The sequence below is a fragment of the Phasianus colchicus genome, chromosome 35, assembly GCF_987193195.1.
Source record: "Phasianus colchicus chromosome 35, bPhaCol1.hap1.1, whole genome shotgun sequence".
NCBI lineage: Eukaryota > Metazoa > Chordata > Aves > Galliformes > Phasianidae > Phasianus > Phasianus colchicus.
In genome coordinates, this window is record NC_143470.1 from 2,094,618 (window position 1) to 2,120,734 (window position 26,117).

The window sequence follows — 26,117 nt, forward strand, 5'->3', positions numbered from 1 at the left end:
GGGTCCGGAGGGTTTGTGGTATTATGGGATGGATGGGAGGGGGTCTATGGGGGATGAGGGGTCCATGGGGGGAAGAGGGGTATTATGGGATGGCGGGGGGGGGTCTATGGGGGACAGGGGGTCCATAGGGGGAAGAGGGGTATTATGGGATGGGGTCGTGGGGGGGGGGGGGGGGGCGGAGGGTTTGGGGTATTATGGGATGGCTGGGGGGAGTCTATAGGGGGTGGGGGGCCATAGAGTGGGGGGGGTTGGGGGTATTATGGGGTGGAGGGGGGGTCCGGAGGGTTTGGGGTATTATGGGATGGTGGGGGGGGGTCTGTAGAGGGAGAAGGGGGAGTATTATGGGATGGGGGCCCATAGGGGGGAGAGGGGGGGAAAGGGGTATTATGGGATGGGGTCGTGAGGGGAGGAGGGGGGGGTCCGGTGGGTTTGGGGTATTATGGGATGGCGCAGGGTCGTCTATGGGGTGGAAAAAGGAGTTCTAGGGTGGTGGGGGGGTGGTGGGGAGGGGTATTATGGGATGGGGTCGTGGGATGGAGGAGGGGGGGGTGGGGGGGGGGGGGAGTGGTTCCGGAGGGTTTGGTGTATTATGGGATGGCGGGAGGATGGGGAAGGGGGGGTTCATCGAGGGGGGGGGGGGGGGGAAGGGGATATTATGGGATGGGGTCGTGGAGGGGTGGGGGGGGGAAGAGGGGGGGGGTCCGGTGGGTTTGGGGTGGGGGTACCTGCGGTGCGCGCGGCTCCGGGAGAGGAGAGGGGGGGGGGCACAGGAAGGGGCCGGACCCGGTGGGGGGGGGGGGGGAGGCGGAGCTTTGGGTTGATTGGAGGTGGGGGGGGGGGGGGGGGGGGTTGGCGGAAATACAACGGGAATCGGGAAAAGGGTCGGGAGGTAACGGGGGGGAAATGATGGGGATGGGGGGAATGGGAATTTGGGGGGGGGTGGGGTGGGGATGGATGGGGGGGGCGGTGGGAATGGGGGTTGGAATTGGGGGGAGGGGGCGGTGGGAATGGAATGGGGGGCTGGGAATGGGGGGGGGGATGGGAATGAGAATGGAATGGGGGGGTACTGGGAATGGGGGGGGATGGGAATGGAATGGGGGGGTACTGGGAATTGGGGGGGTACTGGGAATGGGGGGGTGGGAATGGTGGGGGGGGATGGGAATGGGAATGGAATGGGGGGGGTACTGGGAATTGGGGGGGGATTGGGAATGGGGAGAGTGGGAATGGGGGGGGGATGGGAATGGAATGGGGGGGGTACTGGGAATTGGGGGGGGATTGGGAATGGGGGGCTGGGAATGGGGGGGGGGATGGGAATGGGAATGGAATGGGGGGGTACTGGGAATTGGGGGGGGATTGGGAATGGGAATAAGGATGGGAATGGGGGGGATGGGAATGGGAGTGGAATGGGGGGGGGTACTGGGAATTGGGGGGGGAATGGGAATGGGGGGGAGATTGGGAATGGGGGGATGGGAATGGAATGGGGGGGTACTGGGAATGGGGGGGGATGGGAATGGAATGGGGGGGTACTGGGAATGGGGGGGGGATGGGAATGGTGGGGGGGGATGGGAATGGAATGGGGGGGTACTGGGAATGGGGGGCTGGGAATGAGGGGGGGATGGGAATGGGAATGGAATGGGGGGGTACTGGGAATTGGGGGGGGATTGGGAATGGGAATAAGGATGGGAATGGGGGGGTGGGAATGGGAATGGAATGGGGGGGTACTGGGAATGGGGGGGGGATGGGAATGGTGGGGTGGGAATGGGAATGGGGTGGGGATGGGAATTGAATGGGGGGGTACTGGGAATGGGGGGGGGATTGGGAATGGGAATAAGGATGGGAATGGGGGGGTGGGAATGGGAGTGGAATGGGGGGGTACTGGGAATGAGGGGGGAATTGGGATTGGGGGGGATTGGGAATGGGAATGGAATGGGGGGGTACTGGGAATTGGGGGGGGATTGGGAATGGGAATAAGGATGGGAATGGGGGGGTGGGAATGGGAGTGGAATGGGGGGGTACTGGGAATGGGGGGGGATGGGAATGGTGGGGTGGGAATGGGGGGGGGTGGGGATGGGAATTGAATGGGGGGGTACTGGGAATGGGGGGCTGGGAATGAGGGGGGGATGGGAATGGGAATGGAATGGGGGGGTACTGGGAATTGGCGGGGGGATGGGAATGAGACTGGGAATGGGAATGAGGATGGGAATAGGGGGGGCTGGGAATGGGAATGGAATGGGGGGGTACTGGGAATTGGGGGTGGGGCTGGGAATGGGAACGGGGGGGCTGGGAATGGTGGTAGGGATTGGGAATGGGGGGGGTGGGAATGGTGGGGGGGGATGAGAATGGGAATGGAATGGGGGGGTACTGGGAATTGGGAGGGTATTGGGAATGGGGGGGTGGGAATGGGATTGGGATTGGCGGGGGGGACTGGAAGGGGGGGCTGGGACTGGGAATGGAATGGGGGGGTACTGGGAATTGGGGGGGGTGGGAATGGGGAGGGTGGGAATGGGGGGTTGGGAATGGGAATGGGATGGGATGGGACTGGGAGTGGGATGGAACTGGGAACAGAATGGGATGGAAATGGGATGGGGTGGGAATGCGTTTGAACTGGGAATGGGGTGGGGTGGGGTGGGAATGGGACTGGGAATGGGATGGGATGGGACTGGGAGTGGGATGGAACTGGGAATGGGATGGGAATAGAGTGGGATGGGATGGGACTGAGAATGGGATGGAAATGGAATTGGGTGGGAATGGGTTTGGACTGGGAATGGGATGGGGTCGGAATGGGATTGGGATTGGGAATGGGGTGGGAAGGGACTGGGAGTGGGATAGAAATGGGACGGGCTGGGAATGGGATTGGGACTGGGAATGGGGTGGGGTGGGAATGGGACTGGGAATGGAGTGGGATGGGACTGGGATGGGATGGAACTGGGAATGGAATGGGATGGAATGGAAATGGGATGGGATGGGAATGGGTTTGGACTGGGAATGGGATGGGGTGGAAATGGGACTGGGAATGGAGTGGGATGGGACTGGGAGTGGGATGGAACTGGGAACTGAATGGGATGGAAATGGGATGGGGTGGGAATGCGTTTGAACTGGGAATGGGGTGGGGTGGGAATGGGACTGGGAATGGGATGGGATGGAGTGGGAATGGGTTTGAATTGGGAATGGAATGGGATGGGATGGGACTGGGACTGGGATGGGAATGGGATGGGAATGGGATGGAGTGGGAATGGGTTTGAATTGGGAATGGAATGGGATGGGATTGGGATAAGAATGGGATGGGATGGGAATGGAATGGGGATGGGATGGGATGGGAATGGGAATGGGTTTGGACTGGGAGTGGGATGGGGTGGGAATGGGATGAGGTAGGAATGGGACTGGGAATGGGATGGGATGGGACTGGGAGTGGGATGGAACTGGGAATGGGATGGAACGGGGGATGGAATGGGATGGAACTGGGACTGGGAATGGGATGGGATGGGACTGGGAATGGGTTTGGACTGGGAGTGGGATGGGGTGGGAATGGGATGAGGTGGGAATGGGACTGGGAATGGCATGGGATGGGACTGGGAGTGGGATGGAACTGGGAATGGGATGGAAATGGGGTGGGGTGGGAATGGGTTTGGACTGGGAATGGAATGAGGTGGGAACGGGATTGGACACAGAATGGGATGGGGATGGGAATGGGAGTGGGATTAGGATAGGAATGGGAGTGGGATGGAACTGGGAATGGAATGGGGTGGGAACGGGATGGGATTGGGAATGGGAGTGGGATGGGACTGGGAGTGGGGTGGGATGGGACTGGGAATGGGACTGAGATGGGACTGGGAATTGGAAAGAAATGGGATGGGCTGGGACTGGGAATGGGGTGGGGTGGGAATGGGACTGGGAATGGGATGGGATGGGATTGGGAGTGAGATGGAACTGGGAATGGAATGGGATGGGATGGAAATGGGATGGGATGGGATGGGAATGGGTTTGGACTGGGAATGGGATGGAGTGGAAATGGGACTGGGAATGGAGTGGGATGGGACTGGGAGTGGGATGGAATTGGGAATGGGATGGGATGGAACTGGGAAGGGACCGGATCCCGTGACCCCAGTGTCACATTTTGGGATGCAGAACGGCACCAAACCCACCCCCCCGGACCCCCCCCCCCAACCCCCCGACCCCATGGAGCTGTGGGACGAGGCGGATGGGGAGCAGGAACCGCTGGGGGGCAGCGAGGAGGAGGAGGAGGACGGCGCAGGGATGAAGGGTAGGGGTTGGGGGTCCTCTATGGGGTGGGGGGCTGCTATGGGGTTGAGGGAGTCATCTGTGGGGCTGGGGGTCCTCTATGGGGCTGGTGGTCCTCTATGGGGTTGGGGGGGAGACGTGTAGGGCTGGGGGTTCTCCATGGGGCTGGGGGTCCTCTATGGGGGTGGGGGGGGTCCTCTATGGGGTTGGGGGTTCTCTGTGGGGTTGGGGGGGGTCATCTATGGGGTTGGGGGTTCTCTGTGGGGTTGAGGGAGTCATCTGTGGGGCTGGGGGTCCTCTATGGGGTTGGGGGGGAGACGTGTAGGGCTGGGGGTTCTCTATGGGGTAGGGGTCTGCTATGGGGTTGGGGGGGTCATCTATGGGACTGGGGGTTCCCTATGGGGCTGGGGGTCATCTATGGGGTTGGGGGGGTCCTCTATGGGGCTCGGGGTCCTCTATGGGGTGGGGGGGAGAAGTGTAGGGCTGGGGGTTCTCTATGGGGCTGGGGGTCCTCTATGGGGTTGGGGGGGTCATCTATGGGGTTGGGGGTTCTCTATGGGGTTGAGGGAGTCATCTGTGGGGCTAGGGGTCCTCTATGGGGCTGGGGGTCCTCTATGGGGTTGGGGGCGTCATCTGTGGGGCTGGGGGGCCTCTATGGGGTTGGGGGGCTCATTTGTGGGGCTGGGGGTTCCCTATGGGGTTGGGGGGGTCATCTGTGGGGTTGGAGGAGATCATCTATGGGGCTGGGGGTCCTCTATGAGGTTGGGGGGGTCATTTATGGGGCTGGGGGTCCTCTATGGGGTTGGGGTCCTTTATGGGGCTGGGGGGATCCTCTATGGGGTGGGGTGGGGTCTCCCCCCCCACCTTTGGGGTCTATGGGTTCTCTCCCCCCCCCCCCACCCCAATGGGGTCTACAGGGTCTCCCCCCAGGATTGGGGTCTACGGGTTCTCCTCTCTTCCCCCCCCCCCCCACAATTGGGGTCTATGGGGTCTCCTCCCCCCTCCCACCATTGCGATCTATAGGACATCTGTGTATCCCCCCCCCTCCAATCTCCCCACCAACCACAGTGGGGAGGGTCTCCAGTTCTCACCCCCCACCCCCTAACCCCCCTTTTTCTCCCCCCACAGCCCCCCACCCCGTCAGCCCCCCCCCTCTGGACCCCCCTTCCCCCCTCACCTTCCATTGGACGGTCATCCAACAACCGGAACCCGCCGACGTCACCGTGGGGGTCCCACTCCCCTCCTCCCCCCACCCATCCCATAATCTCCTGGTCCTCCAACCCCTTTTCCCTTGCCCTGACTGTGGCAAAACCTTTGGTTGCCGTTCCCACTTCGGCAAACACCGGCGCGGCCGCACCAAACAACGACCTTACGGCTGCTGGCACCGTGGCAGAACCATCACTGGCACCTCCAACCTCTACCGAGCCCACCTGGAGACCACCACGACCACCAAGACTTCGCCAAAACCCACCGCGGCCACCGCCACGTCACCAAAACCCAACGCTGGATCCACGGCGTGGCCGAAACCCACCGACACATCACCAAAACCCACCACCAGATCACCAAAACGCACCAGGACGTCACCAAAACCGGTCGCCGTTTCACCAAAACCCACCGCCGTGCCACCAAAACCCAACAGCAGCAAAAGCTCTTCACTGAAACCCAACAACACGTCACCAAAACCCAACAACTCTTCACCGAAACTCAACAACTCGTCACCAAAACCCAACAACTCTTCACCGAAACCCAACAACTCTTCACCAAAACCCAACAACTCTTCACCAAAACCCAACACCGCCAACAGTGCGTCACCAAAATCCAACACCACGTCACCAAAACCCGACGCCGTGTCACCAAAAGCCAACGCTGGATCCACAGCGTCACTGAAACCCACCAACACTTCACCAAAACCCAACGCCATCAGTAGCAACGGATCCATGGCACCACCAAAACCCACCACCACCACCACCGCATCACCAAACCCCAGCAACGCATCACCAAAAGCCACCACCCCATCACCAAAACCAACCACCACCACCAGTGGATCTACCACGTCACCAAAAACCACCACCCCATCACCAAAACCCAACACCACCACATCAGCATCACTGAAACGCAACACCACGTCACCGAAACCATCCACCACCACCAGATCCATGGCATCACCGAAACCCTCCACCCCATTACCAAAACCCTCCACCCCATCACCAAAACCCACCACCACCACGTCAGCATCGCCAAAACCCACCACCACCAGCACCACCAATGGATCCGCGCCATCACCAAAACCAACCACCACCACCACCAGATCCACAGCATCACCAAAACCACCCACCCCGTCACCAAAACCCACCACCACCACCACCACATCACCAAAACCCACCACCCCGTCACCAAAACCCCCCACCATGTCGCCAAACCCCAACCCCACCTCTCCTTACCAATGCGCCGATTGCCAGCGAACCTTTCGCCGTGCCAAAGAATTGGCCACTCACCGCCGGGCTCACACCGGCCTTTCCCCATTCCAATGTTCCCACTGTGGCAAAACCTTCACCTGGAGCTCCCATTGGGAACGACACCGACGGACCCACACCGGCGAGCGACCTTACCGATGCGCCGAATGCGGTAAAAGCTTTGGTAGAAGCTCACACCTTTACCGGCATCAACGAGGCCACGCCGGTGGTCGTTCCTACATCTGTACCTATTGTGGGAGAAGTTTTGGTAGCACCACTCATTTCGAAAGGCATCAAAAAACCCACGTTGGGAGGAGGCCTTATAAATGTACGAGGTGCCGGAAGAGTTTCGGCGACGCGCCGGCGTTGGTTCGGCATCAAAGGGGACATTTGGTGGAAGGGTCGTCGTGGTGTGGCCGTGGGGTGGGGGGAAAAGGGAGGAGGTGTGGGGATTGTGGGACGGTGTTCTCGTGGAGCTCCCACTGGGAATGGCATTGGTGCGGGGATGGGGGTGATGGTGGGGGTGGGAGCAACGGTGGAAGCTCCATGGCTGATGGTAGAACCTCCATCTCCCATGGTGGGGTCTCCAATGGTGGGATGTCCAATGGTGGAACCTCCAAGATCGATGGTAGAACCTCCATCTCCAACGGTGGGGTCTCCAATGGTGGGATGTCCAATGGTGGAACCTCCAAGATCAATGGTAGAACCTCCATCTCCAACGGTGGGGTCTCCAATGGTGGGATGTCCAATGGTGGAACCTCCAAGATCAATGGTAGAACCTCCATCTCCAGTGGTGGGGTCTCCAATGGTGGGATGTCCAATGGTGGAACCTCCAAGATCGATGGTAGAACCTCCGTCTCCAACGGCGGGGTCTCCAATGGTGGGATCTCCATCTCCAATGGTGGGATCTCCAATGGTGGAACCTCCATCTCCAATGGTGGGATGACCAATGGTGGGATCTCCATCACCAGTGGTGGGATCTCCATTGGTAGAACCTCCATCTCCAGTGGTGGGATCTCCAATGGTGGGATCTCCAACGATAGAACCTCCACGACCAATGGTGGAACCTCCACGGCCAATATTGGGATCTCCATGACCAATGGTGGGATCTCCAGTGGTGGAACCTCCATCACCGATGGTAGAACCTCCATCTCCACTTGTGGGATCTCCATGGCAAACGGTGGAAGCTCCATGGCCAATGGTGGGATCTCCAATGGTGGGATCTCCAATCGTGGGATCTCCAATGGTGGATGCTCCATCTCCAGTGGTAGAACCTCCACAGCCAACGGTGGAACCTCCATGGCCAATGGTAGGACTTCCATCTCCAATGGTGGGATCTCCAGTGGTGGGATCTCCAATGGTAGAACCTCCATGGCCAATGGTGAGATCTCCACGGCCAATGGTGGGATCTCCACGGCCAATGGTGGGATCTCCAACGATTGGACCTCCATCTCCAATGGTGGAACCTCCACGGCCAATGGTAGAACCTCCATCACCAACGGTGGGATCTCCAGTGGTGGCATCTCCATCACCAGTGGTGGAAGTTCTGTCTCCAGTGGTAGAACCTCCATCACCGATGGTAGAACCTCCATCACCAACGGTGGGATCTCCAATGGCGGGACCTCCATCACCAATGGTGGAAGTTCCATCACCAAAGATGGTGGGACCTCCGTCACCAAAGATGGTGGGACCTCCGTCACCAAAGATGGTGGGACCTCCATCACCAAAGATGGGACCTCCATCACCAAAGATGGGACCTCCATGGCCGATGATGGGATCTCCGTCACCAATGGTGGGACCTCCGTCGCCGATGACCCCGTTGGCGTCACCAACGACCCCAATGGCATCACCAACGACGCCCCCAGTGCCACCAAACCCCGGCGTTGTGGCGATTGTGGGGTGATGTTCTCATGGAGCTCCCATTGCCGGTGCACCGACGTCGCCGCCATCGCCAACGATGGGACCTCCATCACTGTTGACCCCATTGGCATCACCAACTCCACCAAACCCTACCGTTGTGCCGACTGTGGCAAATCCTTTTCTTGGAGCTCCCATTGGGAACGGCACCGGTGCACCAACACCGCCGCCATCACCAATGGTGGAACCTCCATCGCCGATGACCCTGTTGGCATCACCGATGACCCCAATGGCATCACCAGCGACCTCATTGGTGTCACCAACGACCCCATTGGCGTCACCAACTCCACCAAACCCTACCGTTGCGCCGACTGTGGCAAATCCTTTTCTTGGAGCTCCCATTGGGAACGGCACCGGTGCACCCATGCCGCCGCCATCACCAACGGTGGAACCTCCATCGCCGATGACCCTGTTGGCATCACCAACGACCCTATTAGCATCACCAGTGACCCCATTGGTGTCACCAACGACCCCATTGGCATCACCAACTCCACCAAACCCTACCGTTGCGCCGACTGTGGCAAATCCTTTTCTTGGAGCTCCCATTGGGAACGTCACCAACGCATCCACACCGGCGAGAGGCCGTACCGATGCGGCGATTGCGGCAAAAGTTTTGGTCGTACCTCACACCTCTACAGGCACCAAAGGAGCCACCAAGGGGGTCGACCCCATATTTGTGGGGTTTGCGGGAGGAGCTTTAACAGCACCCTTCATTTCCTACGGCACCAAAAGGGGCACCGGCAAAACACGGCGAAGCCGCGACGGCGGGCGGCGGTGATGGCGGAAGCACCGGAGGAGGAGTGATGGATGGATGGATGGATGGATGGGGGAGGGTGGGGGGGAGGGGTCTTATGGGGTATTTTATGGGGTATTTTATGGGGTCCAGTGTGTACAGTGGGGTCTTGTGGGGTTTTATGGGGCCCTATGGGGTCTTTTGTGGGGTCTTATGGGGTTGAATGTGTTCAGTGGGGTTTTATGGGGTTCAGTGTGTACAGTGGGGTCTTGTGGGGTTTTATGGGGCCCTATGGGGTCTTTTGTGGGGTCTTATGGGGTTGAATGTGTTCAGTGGGGCTTTATGGGGTTCAGTGTGTACAGTGGGGTCTTGTGGGGTTTTATGGGGCCCTATGGGGTCTTTTGTGGGGTCTTATGGGGTTGAATGTGTTCAGTGGGGTTTTATGGGGTTCAGTGTGTACAGTGGGGTCTTGTGGGGTTTTATGGGGCCCTATGGGGTCTTTTGTGGGGTCTTATGGGGTTCAGTGTGTTCAGTGGGGTCTTATGGGGTCATATGGGGTCTTATTGGGTCCAGTGTGTTCAGTGGGGTCTTATGGGGTCCTATGGGGTCTTTTGTGGGGTCTTATGGGGTTCAATGTGTTCAGTGGGGTTTTATGGGGTCCAGTGTGTTCAATGGGATCTTATGGGGTCCTATGGGGTCTTTTGTGGGGTCTTATGGGGTTCAATGTGTTCAGTGGGGTTTTATGGGGTCCAGTGCGTTCAGTGGGGTCTTTTATGGGGTCCTATGGGGGTTTATGGGGTCCAGTGCATTCAGTGGGGTCTTATGGGGTCAAATGTGGTCTTTTGTGGGGTCTTATGGGGTCTCATGTAGTACATTGTGTCATATGGGGTCCTATGGGGTCTTTTATGGGGTCCTATGGGGTCCTATTGATCCAGTGTGTTCAATGGGGCCTTATGGGGTCTTTTGTGGGGTCTTATGGGGTCCAGTGTGTTCAGTGAGTCCTATTAGGGTGATATGGTCTTTTATGGGGTCTTATGGCACCTTATGGGGTTCAGTGTGTTCAGTGCGGTCTTATGGGGTCGTCTGAGGTACTGTAGGGTTTTATGGGGTCCAGTGTGTTCAATGGGGTCTTTTATGGGGTCCTATGGGGTCCTATTGGGTCCAGTGTATTCAGTGGGGTCTTATGGGGTCCAGTGTGTTTTATGGGGTCCTATGGGATCCTATGGGGCTTTTATGGGGTCTTACGGGGTCCAGTGTGTCCAATGGGGTCTTTTATGGGGTCCTATGGGGGCTTTTATTGGATCCAATGGGGTCTTTTGTGGGGTCTTATGGGGTCTTATAAGGTCCAGTGCAGTCTTATGAGGTCCAATGGGGTTTATGGGGTCTTTTATAGGGTCTTATGGGGTCCAGGGGGGTCTTATGGGGTCCTATAGGGACCTGTGAGGCTTTATAGGGTTCTATGGGACCTTATGGGGTCTTATAGGGTCCTGTGGGGACCAAGGGGTTCTGTGGGGCCTTATAGGGTCCTATGGAGTCCAGTGCATCCCATGGGGTCCTATGGAGCCCTATGGGGTCCAGTGGAGTCTTATGGGGTTCTATGAGGACCTCTGGCGTCCTGTGAGGCCTTATAGGGTTCTATGGGGCCTTATGGGGTCCTTTGGGGTCCAGTGGGGTCTTATAGGGTCCTATGGGGTCTTATGGAATCCTATGGGACCTTATAGGGTTCTGTGGGGCCTTATAGGGTTCTGTGGGGCCTTATAGGGTCTTATAGGGTCCTATGGGACATTATAGGGTTCTGTGGAGCCTTATAGGGTCTCATAGGGTCTTATGCACTGAATACAGGATAAAACATCATTTCGGGGACAAAAGGAACAGTTTTGGGGTTTCCACTGCCCCCCCACCCCCCTTTTTTTTGGGTAGAATTCATCGATTTTTAGTTAAAACCACGTGTGGGGTTGGTGGGGGGGGGGGGGGTGGGCACCTCTTTTTGGGGCCGATCGGAGCGATTTTGGGACTGTGTTTGTTTGGTGAATAAAATAGAGCGTAGCCACGTCCGGCCTCCGTGGTTTTTTGGGGTGAAAAAGGGTGGTTTTGGGGTCCCTATAAAGGGCACTATAGCCCCTATATCCCCAATCCTATAGGGCTGCCCCATAACAGATCCCATATCTCACCCCATAAATGCTTCCCCTCCCCATTTCCCTACCCATATAGGGCCACCCCATATCCCTGCCCCATAACAGACCCCATATCTCACCCCATAAGCACATCCCCCCCCATATCCCCACCCATATAGGGCCACCCCATATCCCTGCCCCATAGCAGACCCCATATCTCACCCCATAAATACGTCCTCCCCATAATAACCCACACATCCACCCCATAACCACGTCCCTGCCCCTATAGGGCCACCCCATACATCCCCACCTCTATAGGGCCACCCCATACATCCCCACCTCTATAGGGCCACCCCATATCCCCACCCTTATAGGGCTGCCCCATAGCAGACCCCATATCTCACCCCATAAATGCGTCCCCCCCCCCATAATAACCCACATATTCACCCCATAAGCACATCTCTCCCCACTCCTATAGGGCCACCCCATAGCAGACCCCAGAAATGCATCCCCCATAGCATCCTCGGCCCTATAAAAGCACCCCATAGCATCATCACCCTTATAGGGCCGCCCCATAGCATCCCCGCCCCTATAGAACAGCCCCATATCCACACCCCTATAGAGCCGCCCCATAGCAGACCCCATAAATGCATCCCTCATCCCTGCCCCTATAGGGCCGCCCCATATCCACATCCCTATAGAGCCGCCCCATAGCAGACCCCATAAATGCATCCCCCATAGCATCCCTGCCCCTATAGGGCCGCCCCATAGCAGACCCCATAAATGCATCCCTCATCCCTGCCCCTATAGGGCCGCCCCATATCCACATCCCTATAGAGCCGCCCCATAGCAGACCCCATAAATGCATCCCCCATAGCATCCCTGCCCCTATAAGGCCGCCCCATAGCAGACCCCATAAATGCATCCCTCATCCCTGCCCCTATAGGGCCGCCCCATATCCACATCCCTATAGAGCCGCCCCATAGCAGACCCCATAAATGCATCCCCCATAGCATCCCTGCCCCTATAGGGCCGCCCCATAGCAGACCCCATAAATGCATCCCTCATCCCTGCCCCTATAGGGCCGCCCCATATCCACATCCCTATAGGACCGCCCCATAGCAGACCCCATAAATGCATCCCTCATCCCTGCCCCTATAGGGCCGCCCCATATCCACATCCCTATAGAGCTGCCCCATAGCAGACCCCATAAATGCATCCCCCATAGCATCCCTGCCCCTATAGGGCCGCCCCATAGCATCCCCGCCCCTATAGGGCCGCCCTTATAGGACCGACCCATATCCCTTCCCTTATAGGACCGCCTACATATCCCCGCCCCTATAGGACCGCCCCGTATCCCCGCCCTTATAGGGCCGCCCCATATCCCCGCCCCTATAGGACCGCCCCATATCCCCGCCCTTATAGGGCCGCCCCACACCGCCAGGGGGCGGCGGAGGAAGAGGAGGATAATGGGGCGGGGGAGGAAGGAGACGCTCGGCCCTATATCCGGGGCGGTGCTTTTTTGGGGGTCTTTGGGGCCTCCCCGACCCTAAAAAACGGCCCCAAAAAACGACCCCCCCCCTCTCCTTCCCCCAGACCCCAAACCCTAAGCGAGGGTGAAGGTAATTATGGGGTTATGGGGGTGGTTATGGGGTTATGGGGTGATTATGGGGTTATGGGGTGGTTATGGGGTTATGGGGGGGATTGGGGAGGGGGAGGGGATGGTAACGAAATAATGGGAAATGGCCCCAAAATGTGGGGTCGGTAATAGGGGAAGGGAGAGGAGGGGGGGGGGAGGATGGGGGAAATGGCCCCAAAAAGGGGGAAATGGCCCCAAAATTGGGGGAAATTGCCCTAAAATGGGGAAATTCGGAAGGAGGGGGGGGGGAGAGGGGAGAAATGATCCAAAATTGGGGGAAATGGCCCCAAAATGGGGAAATATGGAAGGAGGGGGGGGGGAGAGGGGAGAAATGATCCAAAATTGGGGGAAATGGCCCCAAAATGGGGAAATTCGGAAGGAGGGGGGGGGGAAGAGGGGAGAAATGAACCAAAATGGGGGGAAATTGCCCCAAAATTGGGGGAAATGGCCCCAAAATGGGGAAATTCGGGGGGGGGGAGGGGGAGAAGAGGGGAGAAATGATCCAAAATTGGACAAAATTGGGCAAAATTGGACCAAAACGGGGAAATTTGGAGGGGGGGGGGGGGATCAAAATGAGGAGAAATGCCCCAGAAATGGGGAAATTGACCCAAAAAATGGGGGAAATGACCCAAAATTGGGGGAAATGACCCAAAATTGGGGGAAATTGGCCCAAAATGGGGAAATTTGGAGGGCAGGAGGATCAAAATGGGGAGAAATGACCCAAAAATGGGGAAATTGATCCCAAAAAATGGGGGAAAAACACCAAAATGGGCAGAAATGACCCAAAATTGGGGAAAATGACCCAAAATTGGGGGAAATTTGGAGGGGGGGTGAAACAAAATGGGGAGAAATGACCCCAAAATGGGGAAATTTGGAGGGAGGAGGGATGGGGGGGGGGGGGGAATAGGGGAGAAATGAACCAAAATGGGGGGAAATGGCCCCAAAATGGGGGGAAATGGCCCCAAAATGGGGAAATTCGGGGGGGGGAGGGGGAGAAGAGGGGAGAAATGATCCAAAATTGGGCAAAATTGGACTAAAATGGGGAAATTTGGAGGGGGGGTGGACAAAATAGGGGAGAAATGACCCAAAAATGGGGAAATTGACCCAAAAAATGGGGGAAATGACCCAAAATTGGGGGAAATGACCCAAAATTGGGGGAAATTGGCCCAAAATGGGGGAATTTGGAGGGCGGGAGGATCAAAATGGGGAGAAATGACCCAAAAATGGGGAAATTGATCCCAAAAAATGGGGGAAAAACACCAAAATGGGCAGAAATGACCCAAAATTGGGGAAAATGACCCAAAATTGGGGGAAATTTGGAGGGGGGGTGAAACAAAATGGGGAGAAATGACCCAAAAATGGGGAAATTGATCCCAAAAATGGGGGATAAACACCAAAATGGGCAGAAATGACCCCAAAATGGGCAAAAATGACCCAAAATTGGGGGAAATGACCCCAAATTTGGAGGAATTTGGCCCAAAATGGGGAAATTTGGAGGGGGGTGAAACAAAATGGGGAGAAATGACCCAAAAATGGGGAAATTGATCCCAAAAATGGGAAATAAACACCAAAAAGGGCAAAAATGACCCCAAAATGGGCAAAAATGACCCAAAATTGGGGGAAATGACCCCAAATTTGGAGGAATTTGGCCCAAAATGGGGAAATTTGGAGGGGGGGTGAAACAAAATGGGGAGAAATGACCCAAAAATGGGGAAATTGATCCCAAAAAAGGGAAATAAACACCAAAAAGGGCAAAAATGACCCCAAAATGGGCAAAAATGACCCAAAATTGGGGGAAATGACCCCAAATTTGGGGGAAATCGGCCCAAACTTGGGGGAAATTTGGGGGGGGGACAAAGTAGGGGAGAAATGACCCAAAACTGGGGAGATTGACCCCAAAAATTGGGGAAAAGCCCCAAAATGGGCAAAAATGACCCCAAAATGGTCAGAAATGACCCAAAATTGGGGGAAATGACCCCAAATTTGGAGGAATTTGGCCCAAAATGGAGAAATTTGGAAGGTGGGGGCTGGGGGGGGAGGGGGGGGGGCATCAGAATGGAGAGAAATGACCCAACCGTAGGGCAGAAATGACCCAAAAATGCAGGAATTCGCCCCAAAAATGGCAATAAAAATGAAATATTCCCCCCCCCTTCTCCCCAAATGACCCAAAATTTGGCTTTTTTGACCCATTTTTTGGGGGTCTTTTTAGGGCTTGGACGACCCCCCGCCCCCCCCCGGTGCCATGCAGGAGAACTACGAGAATGTCATTTCTTTGGGTGAGGAAAAATAACCTTTTTTTTTTTGCCCAAAATCGCCCTTTTTCACCCCAAAATCAGAATGGGTCCCCATTCGTTCCCATTAATCCCCATTTCCCTCACAAAATGACCCCAAAATGTCCCAAATCCCCACCCAAAAAAACCCCAAAATCCCATAAATTGATTGACCCCCCCCCCATATTTCTCTTTTTTTGCCCAAAATTGTCATTTTTCACCCCAAAATTGGATTGCTTCCCATTTATTCCCATCCCCTCCCATTAACCCTCATTTCCCCAACAAAAAAAACCCCAAAATGTCCCAAATCCCCTCCAAAAAACCCCAAAATCCCATAAATTGACCACATCCCCCCCATTATTTCCTACTATTTCCCCTTTTTGCCCAAAATCAACGTTTTTCACCCCAAAATCATAGTGGGTCCCCATTCGTTCCCAATTAACCCCCATTAATCCCCATTTCCCTCACAAAATGACCCCAAAATGCCCCAAATCCCCACCCAAAAAAACCCCAAAATCCCATAAATTGATTGACCCCCTCTCCTATATTTCCCTTTATTTCTCTTTTTTTGCCCAAAATTGTCATTTTTCACCCCAAAATTAAAGCAGGTTCCCATTTATTCCCATCCCCTCCCATTAACCCTCATTTCCCCAACAAAAAAAACCCCAAAATGTCCCAAATCCCCTCCAAAAAACCCCAAAATCCCATAAATTGACCACATCCCCCCCCATTATTTCCCATTATTTCCCCTTTTTGCCCAAAATTGTCATTTTTCACCCCAAAATTGGATTGGTTCCCATTTATTCCCATCCCTTCCCAGTAATCCCCATTTCCCTCACAGGATGACCCCAAAAAGTCCCAAATCCCCTCCAAAAAACCCCAAAATCCCATATACTGACCACATCCCCCCCATTATTTCCCCTTTTTGCCCAAAATCGCCGTTTTTCACCCCAAAATCCCTCAGCTGAGGAGATCGCCATCAGCTGGCCCCGGATAACGGCCTTCGCCGAATCGCAGCGGCGCCGCGGGATGGTGCAGGGTGAGGAACCCCAAAAAGACCCCATTTTGGGGTGAATTTGTGGGACTTGGGGCAAATTTGGGGCGAATTCGAGAGATTTGGGGATTTTGGGATGAATTTGTGGGATTTAGGGCGAATTCGGGCGGTTTTGGGGGTGATTTCTGAGGGATTTTGGGGATTGATTGGAATATGGGTTGAAATCTGGGGTGAATTTGGGGGATTTGGGATTTGGGGGTGAATTTGTGGGATTTTGGGTCAAATTCATGGGATTTTGGGCAAATTTGGGGCGAATTTGGGGGATTTCGGGATTTTGGGGTGAGTTTGTGGGATTTGGGGCAAATTCATGGTGAATTCAGGTGGTTTTGGGGGTGATTTCTGGGGACTTTGGGGATTGATTGGGATATGGGGTGAATTTGTGGGATTTGGGGGTGAATTTGTGGGATTTTGGGCAAATTTGGGGCGAATTCGGGAGATTTGGGGATTTTGGGATGAATTTGTGGGATTTTGGGCAAATTCAGGGCGAATTCGGGCGGTTTTGGGGGTGATTTCTGAGGGATTTGGGGGATTGATTGGGATATGGGTTGAAATCTGGGGCGAATTTGGGGGATTTGGGATTTGGGGGTGAATTTGTGGGATTTTGGGTCAAATTCATGGGATTTTGGGCAAATTTGGGGCGAATTTGGGGGATTAGGGGATTTTGGGGTGAGTTTGTGGGATTTTGGGCAAATTCATGGTGAGTTCAGGTGGTTTTGGGGGTGATTTCTGGGGACTTTGGGGATTGACTGGGATATGGGGTGAATTTGTGGGATATTCGGGTGAATTTGTGGGATTTGGGGCAAATTTGGGACGAATTTGGGAGATCTGGGATTTTGGGGTGAATTTGTGGGATTTTGGGCAAATTGAGGGCGAATTCGGGCGGTTTTGGGGGTGATTTCTGAGGGATTTTGGGGATTGATTGGGATATGGGTTGAAATCTGGGGCGAATTTGGGGGATTTGGGATTTGGGGGTGAATTTGTGGGATTTTGGGTCAAATTCATGGGATTTTGGGCAAATTTGGGGTGAATTTGGGGGATTTGGGGATTTTGGGGTGAGTTTGTGGGATTTTGGGCAAATTCATGGTGAATTCAGGTGGTTTTGGGGGTGATTTCTGGGGACTTTGGGGATTGATTGGGATATGGGGTGAATTTGTGGGATTTGGGGGTGAATTCATGGGATTTTGGGATGAATTTGTGGTATTTGGGGGCAAATTTGGGGCGAATTTGGGGGATTTGGGATTTGGGGGTGAATTTGTGGGATTTTGGGCAAATTCAGGGCGAAATCGGGCGTTTTTGGGGGCGATTTCTGGGGACTTTGGGGATTGATTGGGATATGGGGTGAATTCATGGCATTTTGGGTTGAATTCATGGGATTTTGGGGTGAATTTGTGGGATTTGGGGCAAATTTGGGGCGGATTTGGGAGATTTGAGGATTTGGGGTGAATTTGGGGGATTTGGGGCAAATTCAGGGCAAATTTAGGTGGTTTTGGGTGCGATTTCTGGGGGACTTTGGGGATTGATTGGGATATGAGGTGAATTCATGGGATTTTGGGGTGAATTCATGGGATATTGGGGTGAATTTGTGGGATTTGGGGGTAAAATCTTGGGATTGAGGGTGAAAATCCAGGGATTTGGGATGAAAATACTGGAATTTTGGGATTGAAGTCTTGGGATTTGGGAAGAAATCTTGGGATTTGGGGTAAAATCTTGGGATTTGGGGTATAAATATTGGGATTTGGGGGTGAAATCTTTGGTTTTGGGGCAAATTCGTTGGATTTAGGGTGAAAATCTTGGGATTTGGGATGAAAATCTTGGGACTTTGGGATGTAATCTTGGGATTTGGGGTAAATTTTTTTATTTTGGGTAATCATTTTGGGATTTGGGGGTGAAATCTTGGGTTTGGGGGCAAATTAATTGGATTTAGGGTGAAAATCTTGGGATTTGGGATGAAAATCTTGGGATTTGGGATGTAATCTTGGGATTTGGGGTAAATTTTTTATTTTGGGTGATAATCTTGATCTTGGGATTTGGGGGTGAAATCTTGTGTTTGGGGGTGAAATCTTGGGTTTGGGGGCAAATTCATTGGATTTAGGGTGAAAATCTTGGGATTTGGGATGAAAATCGTGGGTTTTTGGGATGAAATCTTGGGATTTGGGGTTAAATCTTGGGATTTTGGGGCCAGACCTCGCTATTTCACCCCGTACCCTCGGGATTTTGGGATGAACTCTTGCCATCCAGGCACCGACGCCGACTGTGACCCCCACCCCACAGAAGCCGCCCCCCCAGCGCCACCGGGGTCTGGGTCTGGGGTTGGGGGGACCCCCGATTTGAGGAGGCAGTTGGGGTTGCTGCTGCAGACTGCGGGGCGCTGTCAGGTGGAAAGGATGCTGCGGGAGCTGGTGCGGGAACAGGGCCCGGGGGGGACCCGACGTGGGAGGAGGAGAGCGGCACGAAACCCCAGGGATGGAGGTGGGGGCAAAAATTGGGGATTGGGAGCCTCAAATCTGGGGGTTGGAATGTGAGATTTGGGGTTGGGAGATGTAAATTTGGCGTCTGAAGCCCCAGATTTTGGAGGGTGGGATTGAGAATGTGGGGGTGGGAGCCCCAAATTTGGAGTGGGATTGAAAATGTGGGGGTGGGAGCTCCAAATTTGGCATTGGGAGCTGCAAATTAGGGGGGTGGGACTGAGAATTTGGGGGTGGGAGTCCCAGATTTGGGGCTGGAATGTGAGATTTGGGGTTGGGAGATGTAAATTTGGCGTCTGAAGCCCCAAGTTTTGGAGGGTGGGATTGAGAATGTGGGGGTGGGAGCCCCAAATTTGGAGTGGGATTGAAAATGTGGGGGTGGGAGCTCCAAATTTGGCATTGGGAGCTGCAAATTAGGGGGGTGGGACTGAGAATTTGGGGGTGGGAGTCCCAGATTTGGGGCTGGAATGTGAGATTTGGGGTTGGGAGATGTAAATTTGGCGTCTGAAGCCCCAAGTTTTGGAGGGTGGGATTGAGAATGTGGGGGTGGGAGCCCCAAATTTGGAGTGGGATTGAAAATGTGGGGGTGGGAGCTCCAAATTTGGCATTGGGAGCTGCAAATTAGGGGGGTGGGACTGAGAATTTGGGGGTGGGAGTCCCAGATTTGGGGCTGGAATGTGAGATTTGGGGTTGGGAGATGTAAATTTGGCGTCTGAAGCCCCAAATTTTGGAGGGTGGGATTGAGAATGTGGGGGTGGGAGCTCCAAATTTGGCACTGGGAGCCCCAAATTAGGGGGGTGGGACTGCAAATCTGGGGGTGGGGACCCAAACTTGGGGACTGGTGACCCAAAACTTAGGGTTGGGAACCCCAAGTTTGGCATCAGGAGGACAAAATTTGGGAGGAGGAACTGAGAATTTGGGGGTGGGAGCCCCAGATTTGGACTGGGAGTGAAAATGTGGGAGTGGGACCCCCAGATTTGGTATTGGGAGCCCCACTACGGGCACAAAACCCCAACTTTGGACACAGGACCCCCAGTTTTGGCACAGGAACCCAACTTTGGGCACAGGACCCCCAGTTTTGGCATAGGACCACAAATTATGGCACGGAACCCTCGATTTTGGCATAGGATTTCCAATTTTGACATAGGAACCCAACTTTGGGGACGGGACTCCCAATTTTAGCACAGGACCACAAATTAGGGCTGGGGACTCCCAGTTTTGGCACAGGACCACAAATAAGGGCATGGGACCCCAAATTTTGGCACAGGAACCAAACTTTGGGCACGGGACCCTCAGTTCTGGCATAGGACCCTCAATTTTGGCATAGGACCCCCAATTTTGGCACAGGAACCCAACTTTGGTTACAGAACCTCCAATTTTGGCACAAGATGCCCAATTACGGCACAAGCTTCCCAGCATCGGCATGGGGACCCCCAGTATTGGCAAAGGACCCCAAATTTGGGCACGGAACCTCCAATTTTGGGATGGAAACAGGGGTGTATTCAGAGCACACGGTTCAGGGACACCTACGGGTGCTAATGTTGCTCCCACGGCACAGGTGCCGGCGCCGAGGACCCATCCCCAAACGGAGCGGATCCATCCCCATCTCCATCTCAACCAGAACCCGTTGCCAAAACCCAACGCCGCAGCACCAAGAAGAGCGACCCAACGCCGGCGCCGTGCGCCGAATGCGCCCGCAGTGCCGCCTCCAAACCACGCTGTTGCCTGGGCTGCTCCCGGCGTTGCCGCGCCGCCGTCGTCGCCGCCGAAAAACCACACCGTTGCGTCGAGTGTGGCAAAGGCTTCAGCCGTGGTTCCAACTTGACCCAACACCGACGCATCCACACCGGAGAACGGCCGCACCGTTGCGGCGATTGCGGCAAAGGTTTCATCCAACGCTCCGATCTGGAGAGGCACCGCCGCGTGCACACCGGAGAGAGGCCGTATCCTTGCGGGGATTGTGGGAAGAGCTTCAGTGTCAGCTCACATCTGGATCGGCACCGCCGGACGCATGCAGGAACCGTGGTGGGTAGCCGTAGCACGCATCGCCCGGTGCCGGTGAATGACGTCGGTTCGTCGGCGTCGCATCGGTGCCCGGAGTGTGGCAAAGGATTTGGCCAACGCTCGGCTCTTTCCAAACACCGTAAGACGCACGGAGGTGAACGGCCTCATCGATGTGGGGATTGTGGCAAGAGTTTCAGCCGCGGTTCTAACCTGACCCAACACCGGCGTATCCATACCGGAGAGAGGCCGTTTGCTTGCGGTGATTGCGGCAAAGGTTTCATCCAACGCTCTGATCTGGAGAGGCACCGCCGCGTGCACACCGGAGAGAGGCCGTATCAGTGTGGGGAGTGCGGGAAGAGTTTCAGTGTCAGCTCACATCTGGAGAGGCACCGGAAGATCCACGTGGCCGAGCGGTGCCATGAGCACGTGGAGGAGTTTTTGGCTGCGCACCGACACGGCCGGGCTTATAAATGTGGGGAGTGCGGGCGCTGCTTTGGCCAAGGGGCCGCGTTGCTGAAGCACCAGCGGGCTCACGCCGGTGGGCGCCCACCACCCCATCAGTGCTCCCATCAAAGCGATGGGGACGGGGATGGCACGGCGACGCCGGCGCCTCCGGAGAAGCCCTACAAGTGTGGGGATTGCGGGAAGGGCTTCGGGCAGCGTTCGGCCTTGGTGAAACACCGGAGGATCCACACCGGGGAGAAGCCGTACGCCTGCGGGGATTGCGGGAAGGGTTTCATCCAAAAGTCAGATCTGACCATCCACCGACGGATGCACACCGGAGAGAAGCCGTACCGCTGCGGGGAGTGTGGGAAGTGCTTCAGTGTCTCCTCCAATCTCCTCACCCATCGGCGTACCCACCTCGGAGAGAAGCCCTACGGCTGCCCTGAATGTGGCAAGAGCTTCATCCAACGCTCTGAGCTCACCATCCATCGCCGTGTGCACACTGGAGAGAAGCCCTACGCCTGCCCAGCCTGTGGCAAATGCTTCAGCCGGAGCTCCCATCTCAACCGGCACCGGCGCACCCACGCCGGGGAAAAGACCCCCGCGCCGCCCCCCGCTGACCTCCGAGCCGACGTTGGACCCCCACCCTTCCCCTCCACCGGACCCCCCCTGCCGTTGTCCCCCCTGGAGCTGCCCTGGGCTCTCTCCTTCCCCGCCCGAGCCTTTGTGCCCCCTGGGTTCCCACCGCCTGCCGCTGCGGCACCCGGAGCTCCAGCGTCGTCCCTGGCCGAGTGAGCGCGGCACGGGGAGCTGCAGGTCACTGTGTTGGGGGAATGATGGCTGGTGGGATCCGTCAGTTCCCATTTTCATGTCTATGTGAGGACACCGACCCATTGGGATCCGTCAGTTCCCATTTCCGGGTCTGTTTGGGGACATCCATCCATTGGGATTCGTCAGTTCCCATTTCCGGGTCTGTTTGGGGACATCCATCCATTGGGATCTGTCAGTTCCCATTTTTGGATCTGTTTGGAGACATTGACCCACTGGAATCTGTCAGTTCCCATTTTGGGGTCTGTTTGGGGACACTGACCCACTGGGATCCGTCAGTTCCCATTTCCATGTCTATATGAGGACTTTGACCTGTTGGGATCCATCAGTTCCCATTTCCATGTCTGTTTGAGGACACTGACCCATTGGGATCTGTCAGTTCCCATTTTTGGGTCTGTCTGGGGACATTGACCTGCTGGGATTCATCAGTTCCCATTTTTGGGTCTATATGGGGTCATCCATCCATTAGGATCTGTCAGTTCCCACTTCCACGTCTATACTGGGGACATCCATGCATTGGGATCCATCAGTTCCCATTTCCATGTCTATGTGGGGACATCCACCCACTGGGATTCATCAGTTCCCATTTCCAGGTCTGTTTGGGAACATCCATCCATTAGGATCCATCAGTTCCCATTTCCTGGTCTCTTTGAGGATGCTGATCATTTGGGATCCATCATTTTCTCCCTTCACATCCCTTTGGGGACATCCACCCACTGGGACATGCCTGTCCCCAGCTCCAGTCCCACTGTGGGACAGCTGATAGTAGGGATCCATCCGTTCCCATTTCCAGCCACATCGGGATCCATCCCAACACTTCTTTGCCTATTGGGCTCACTGCAATCCCACTGGAATCCATCCTAATATCTCTATATCCATTTGGGATCACCACGATCCCATCAGGATCCATCCATCCCAACACCTCTGCATCCTTTGGGATCTCCCCAGTCCCATCGGGATGATTCATCCATCCCAAAAACTCTGTGCCCACTGAGATCACTCCAATCCCATTGGGATCCATCCCAACGCTTTGGGATCTCCCCAATCCCACAGGGATCCCATTGGGATTCATCCCAACGCTTCCATGTCCATTTGGGATCACTCAGATCCCATTGGGATTCATCCCAGTACCTTCATGTCATTTGGGATCACTCAGATCCCATTGGGATTCATCCCAGTACCTTCATGTCATTTGGGATCACTCAGATCCCATTGGGATTCATCCCAGTACTTCCATGTCATTTGGGATCACCATGACTCCATTGGAGTCCATCCCAACACCTCTGCGCCCATTGGGATCATTCCAATCCCACTGGGATCCATCCCAACACTTCGTGTCCTTTGGGATCTCTCAGATCCCACTGGGATCCATCTCAATGCCTTTGTGCCCATTGGGATCTCTCCAATCCCATTGGGATCTCTCCAGTCCTATCATGATCTATCCCAACACTTTGGGATCTCTCCGATCCCATGGGGATCCATCCCAACACCTCTGCACCCATTGGGATCATTCCAATCCCACTGGGATCCATCCCAACACTTTGTGTCCTTTGGGATCTCTCAGATCCCACTGGGATCCATCTCAATGCCTTTGTGCCCATTGGGATCTCTCCAGTCCTATCATGATCTATCCCAACACTTTGGGATCTCCCCGATCCCATGGGGATCCATCCCAACACCTCTGTGTCCATTGGGATCACCCCAATCCCATGGGGATCCATCCCAACACCTCTGTGTCCTTTGGGATCGCTCCAATCCCATTTTGGTGCTGCAGCTGCAAATTCAATCAATTCCCTACTTTGTTTCTATTTTTAAATCCTTTTCCCCACTTAATTACCCTTTTTTTACCCCAATTCCCCACCCCATTTCCTCATCCCGCCCTATTTCCCCTAAGATTTACCAAATCTCCTCGGGCCGTCCCCGAGAAAACTTACAAACTGAAGCAGAAAAATGGGTAATTTTGGGGTTATTTTCACCTATTTCTGCTGAAACACATGAATTATCAAGGGTGGTTTCGGGGCAGGTTCAGTTGAACGGTATCAACGGACAGTATTGTTTTTTTTTTTTTTTAATTATTATTATTTTTTACTGTTTTGTGTCTCTGTGATTTCTCAACGCGTGGGGGGTCCTCCTGTGGGTGCACAAAATGGGGAGAAAACACCCAGATTTGGGTCAGCTGCACAGGACGTTGGAACTGAACAACGTGGACTCATCACTCCACACGGAGCTGCAGCCGCTCACGCTGGGTTTACCCAATTCCCCATTTCTGTACCCAAAACGGGAGAAAAAAAAAAAAAAAAAAATGGGCCTTTTTCAGTTGTCTGGGTTTGTTCTTTTTTTTAAGAAAAAAAAAAAATATAGATTTTTGTTGTTAGTTGTGGTGTGATGGTTTATTTCAGAGCAGCCTCAGAATTGGGGCCCAAATCAGGATGAAAAAAGTTTTCCATGTAAAAATGTTTTTTCACCTAAACTTACCGTTTTCCACCTCAAAAAATGGCATTTCCCACCCCAAAAGACCCATTTTCTACCTAAAATATAGCAGCCTTTGGCTTGAGAAGACTCATCTTCAACGTAAAATTTACACAGAAATTGAGTTTTCTACCTTGAAGTGGTGATTCTCAGCTTACAAATGCCAGTTCTCTACCCAAAACCAATCTTTTTCCACCCAAAATGGTTTTCACTCACCTAAAAAAACCTTTTTCCTACTCAAATACGGCCTTTTCTACCTAAAAATCATCCCATCATATGTTTTCTGACACAAAAAGCTTTTCCTACCTTAAAAACTTGTCATTTTCCACCTGAAAAAGAATGATGTTCTAATCAAGAACACTAAAAAGTGAAAACTTGAGTTTTTCGACCCAAAAATGGCGTTTTCTATGTAAAAAATGGACTTTTGCACCTAAGAACTGTCTCCTTGAGTCCACTTCGTTTTCTGTCCAATCCAAAAATGGTCCTTTCTACCTAAAAACCGATCCTTTCCTACCTAAAAGTTGGATTTTTCTACTTAAAGGGACTCATTTTTTAACTCCAAATCCATGCTTTCTACCTAAAATTAATGTTTCCCCACCTCAAAGTGGCCTTTTCTTCTAACTAAAAAATGGTGTTTTTTCCCCCTCCAAGTCATTTTTTCCACCCAAAACCTTTTGCTGACCCCAAAACGGGACTTCTGGACCCAAACATGGCGTTTTCTTTCAGCATTCCACGACAAAGCCTTACAAATTGGGTCACAAAAACACAAAATCCTTAAGTTTGAACCTCCCCCCCCCCCAGATGCAGTGCTCCAATGACGACACAGCGACAACACACGTTGTAAACAACAGTTTCTGTAATAAATAACCCCAAATGGGGGTTAAACAGCTCTGAAATAAATAGTGTTAAATATTAAATACCCTACAATTAAATAACCCCTTAAATAAATACAAACGACGACCCAATAAATAACGGTGTGACCCACAAAGAACTGGGGCTCTGAGGGTGAGGTAGAGGCACCCACGGGTGCTCGGTGCCACCGCAGCATCGTTACCGCGGTGTCGGTCCCCCAAAGCATCTCCAAATCCATCGGGTGTCACCACCAATGACACAGCAACAGGCACAGCATGGCACCAGGTGTCACCTCCAGGTGGAGGTGACAATCGTACGGTGTCACCCGGACAACAGGGTGACCGTCTGAGTTGTCAGTGTGCAGTGATGTTGTAGGCCCGCAGGGTCGGTGACGGCAACAACCGTGGGCAGGAGGTGCCCACGGGTGTCACCTGTCCCCCATGGGGTGGGCACGTTGTCACCGGTGGTGTCACAGTCGTCCCAAGTCGCGCTGTCACCACGACCATCTCCGGTGTCACCACTTCTTCAGGTTGTGACGTCCCCACGACCGTCTCCTTGGGTTGTGTTGGTTGTGGTGACAAGTGAGGTGGTAACGATGACACGTTGAGCGTCACCGCGACCACCCCGGGTGTCACC

At 54.3% G+C, this 26,117-nt stretch overlaps 2 protein-coding genes across 4 annotated transcripts; both read left to right on the forward strand.

Moving 5' to 3' along the window:
* The first annotated feature begins 4,176 nt into the window (after nt 1-4,176).
* LOC149913759 (uncharacterized) lies at nt 4,177-11,380 on the forward strand. Its single transcript, XM_090128999.1, has 2 exons — nt 4,177-4,261; nt 5,368-11,380. Exons 1-2 carry the CDS (start codon nt 4,177-4,179, stop codon nt 9,411-9,413), a joined length of 4,131 nt encoding a protein of 1,376 aa, XP_089985125.1. The 3' UTR covers nt 9,414-11,380.
* Nucleotides 11,381-12,814: 1,434 nt separating this feature from the next.
* On the forward strand, nt 12,815-24,735 carry LOC116240075 (uncharacterized). Of its 3 annotated transcripts, none has more exons than XM_090129123.1 (5): nt 12,815-13,078; nt 15,305-15,371; nt 16,330-16,404; nt 18,691-18,888; nt 20,443-24,735. In XM_090129123.1, the coding sequence occupies exons 2-5, from the start codon at nt 15,338-15,340 to the stop codon at nt 22,125-22,127; spliced, it is 1,992 nt and encodes a 663-aa protein (XP_089985249.1). In that variant the 5' UTR covers nt 12,815-13,078; nt 15,305-15,337; the 3' UTR covers nt 22,128-24,735. The 3 variants fall into 3 exon arrangements, with proteins under 3 accessions (XP_089985249.1, XP_089985248.1, XP_089985247.1); XM_090129122.1 differs by having other exon boundaries at nt 12,816-13,078; nt 18,658-18,888; XM_090129121.1 differs by lacking the exon at nt 12,815-13,078 and having other exon boundaries at nt 15,323-15,371; nt 16,330-18,888.
* The last annotated feature ends 1,382 nt before the right edge of the window (nt 24,736-26,117 follow it).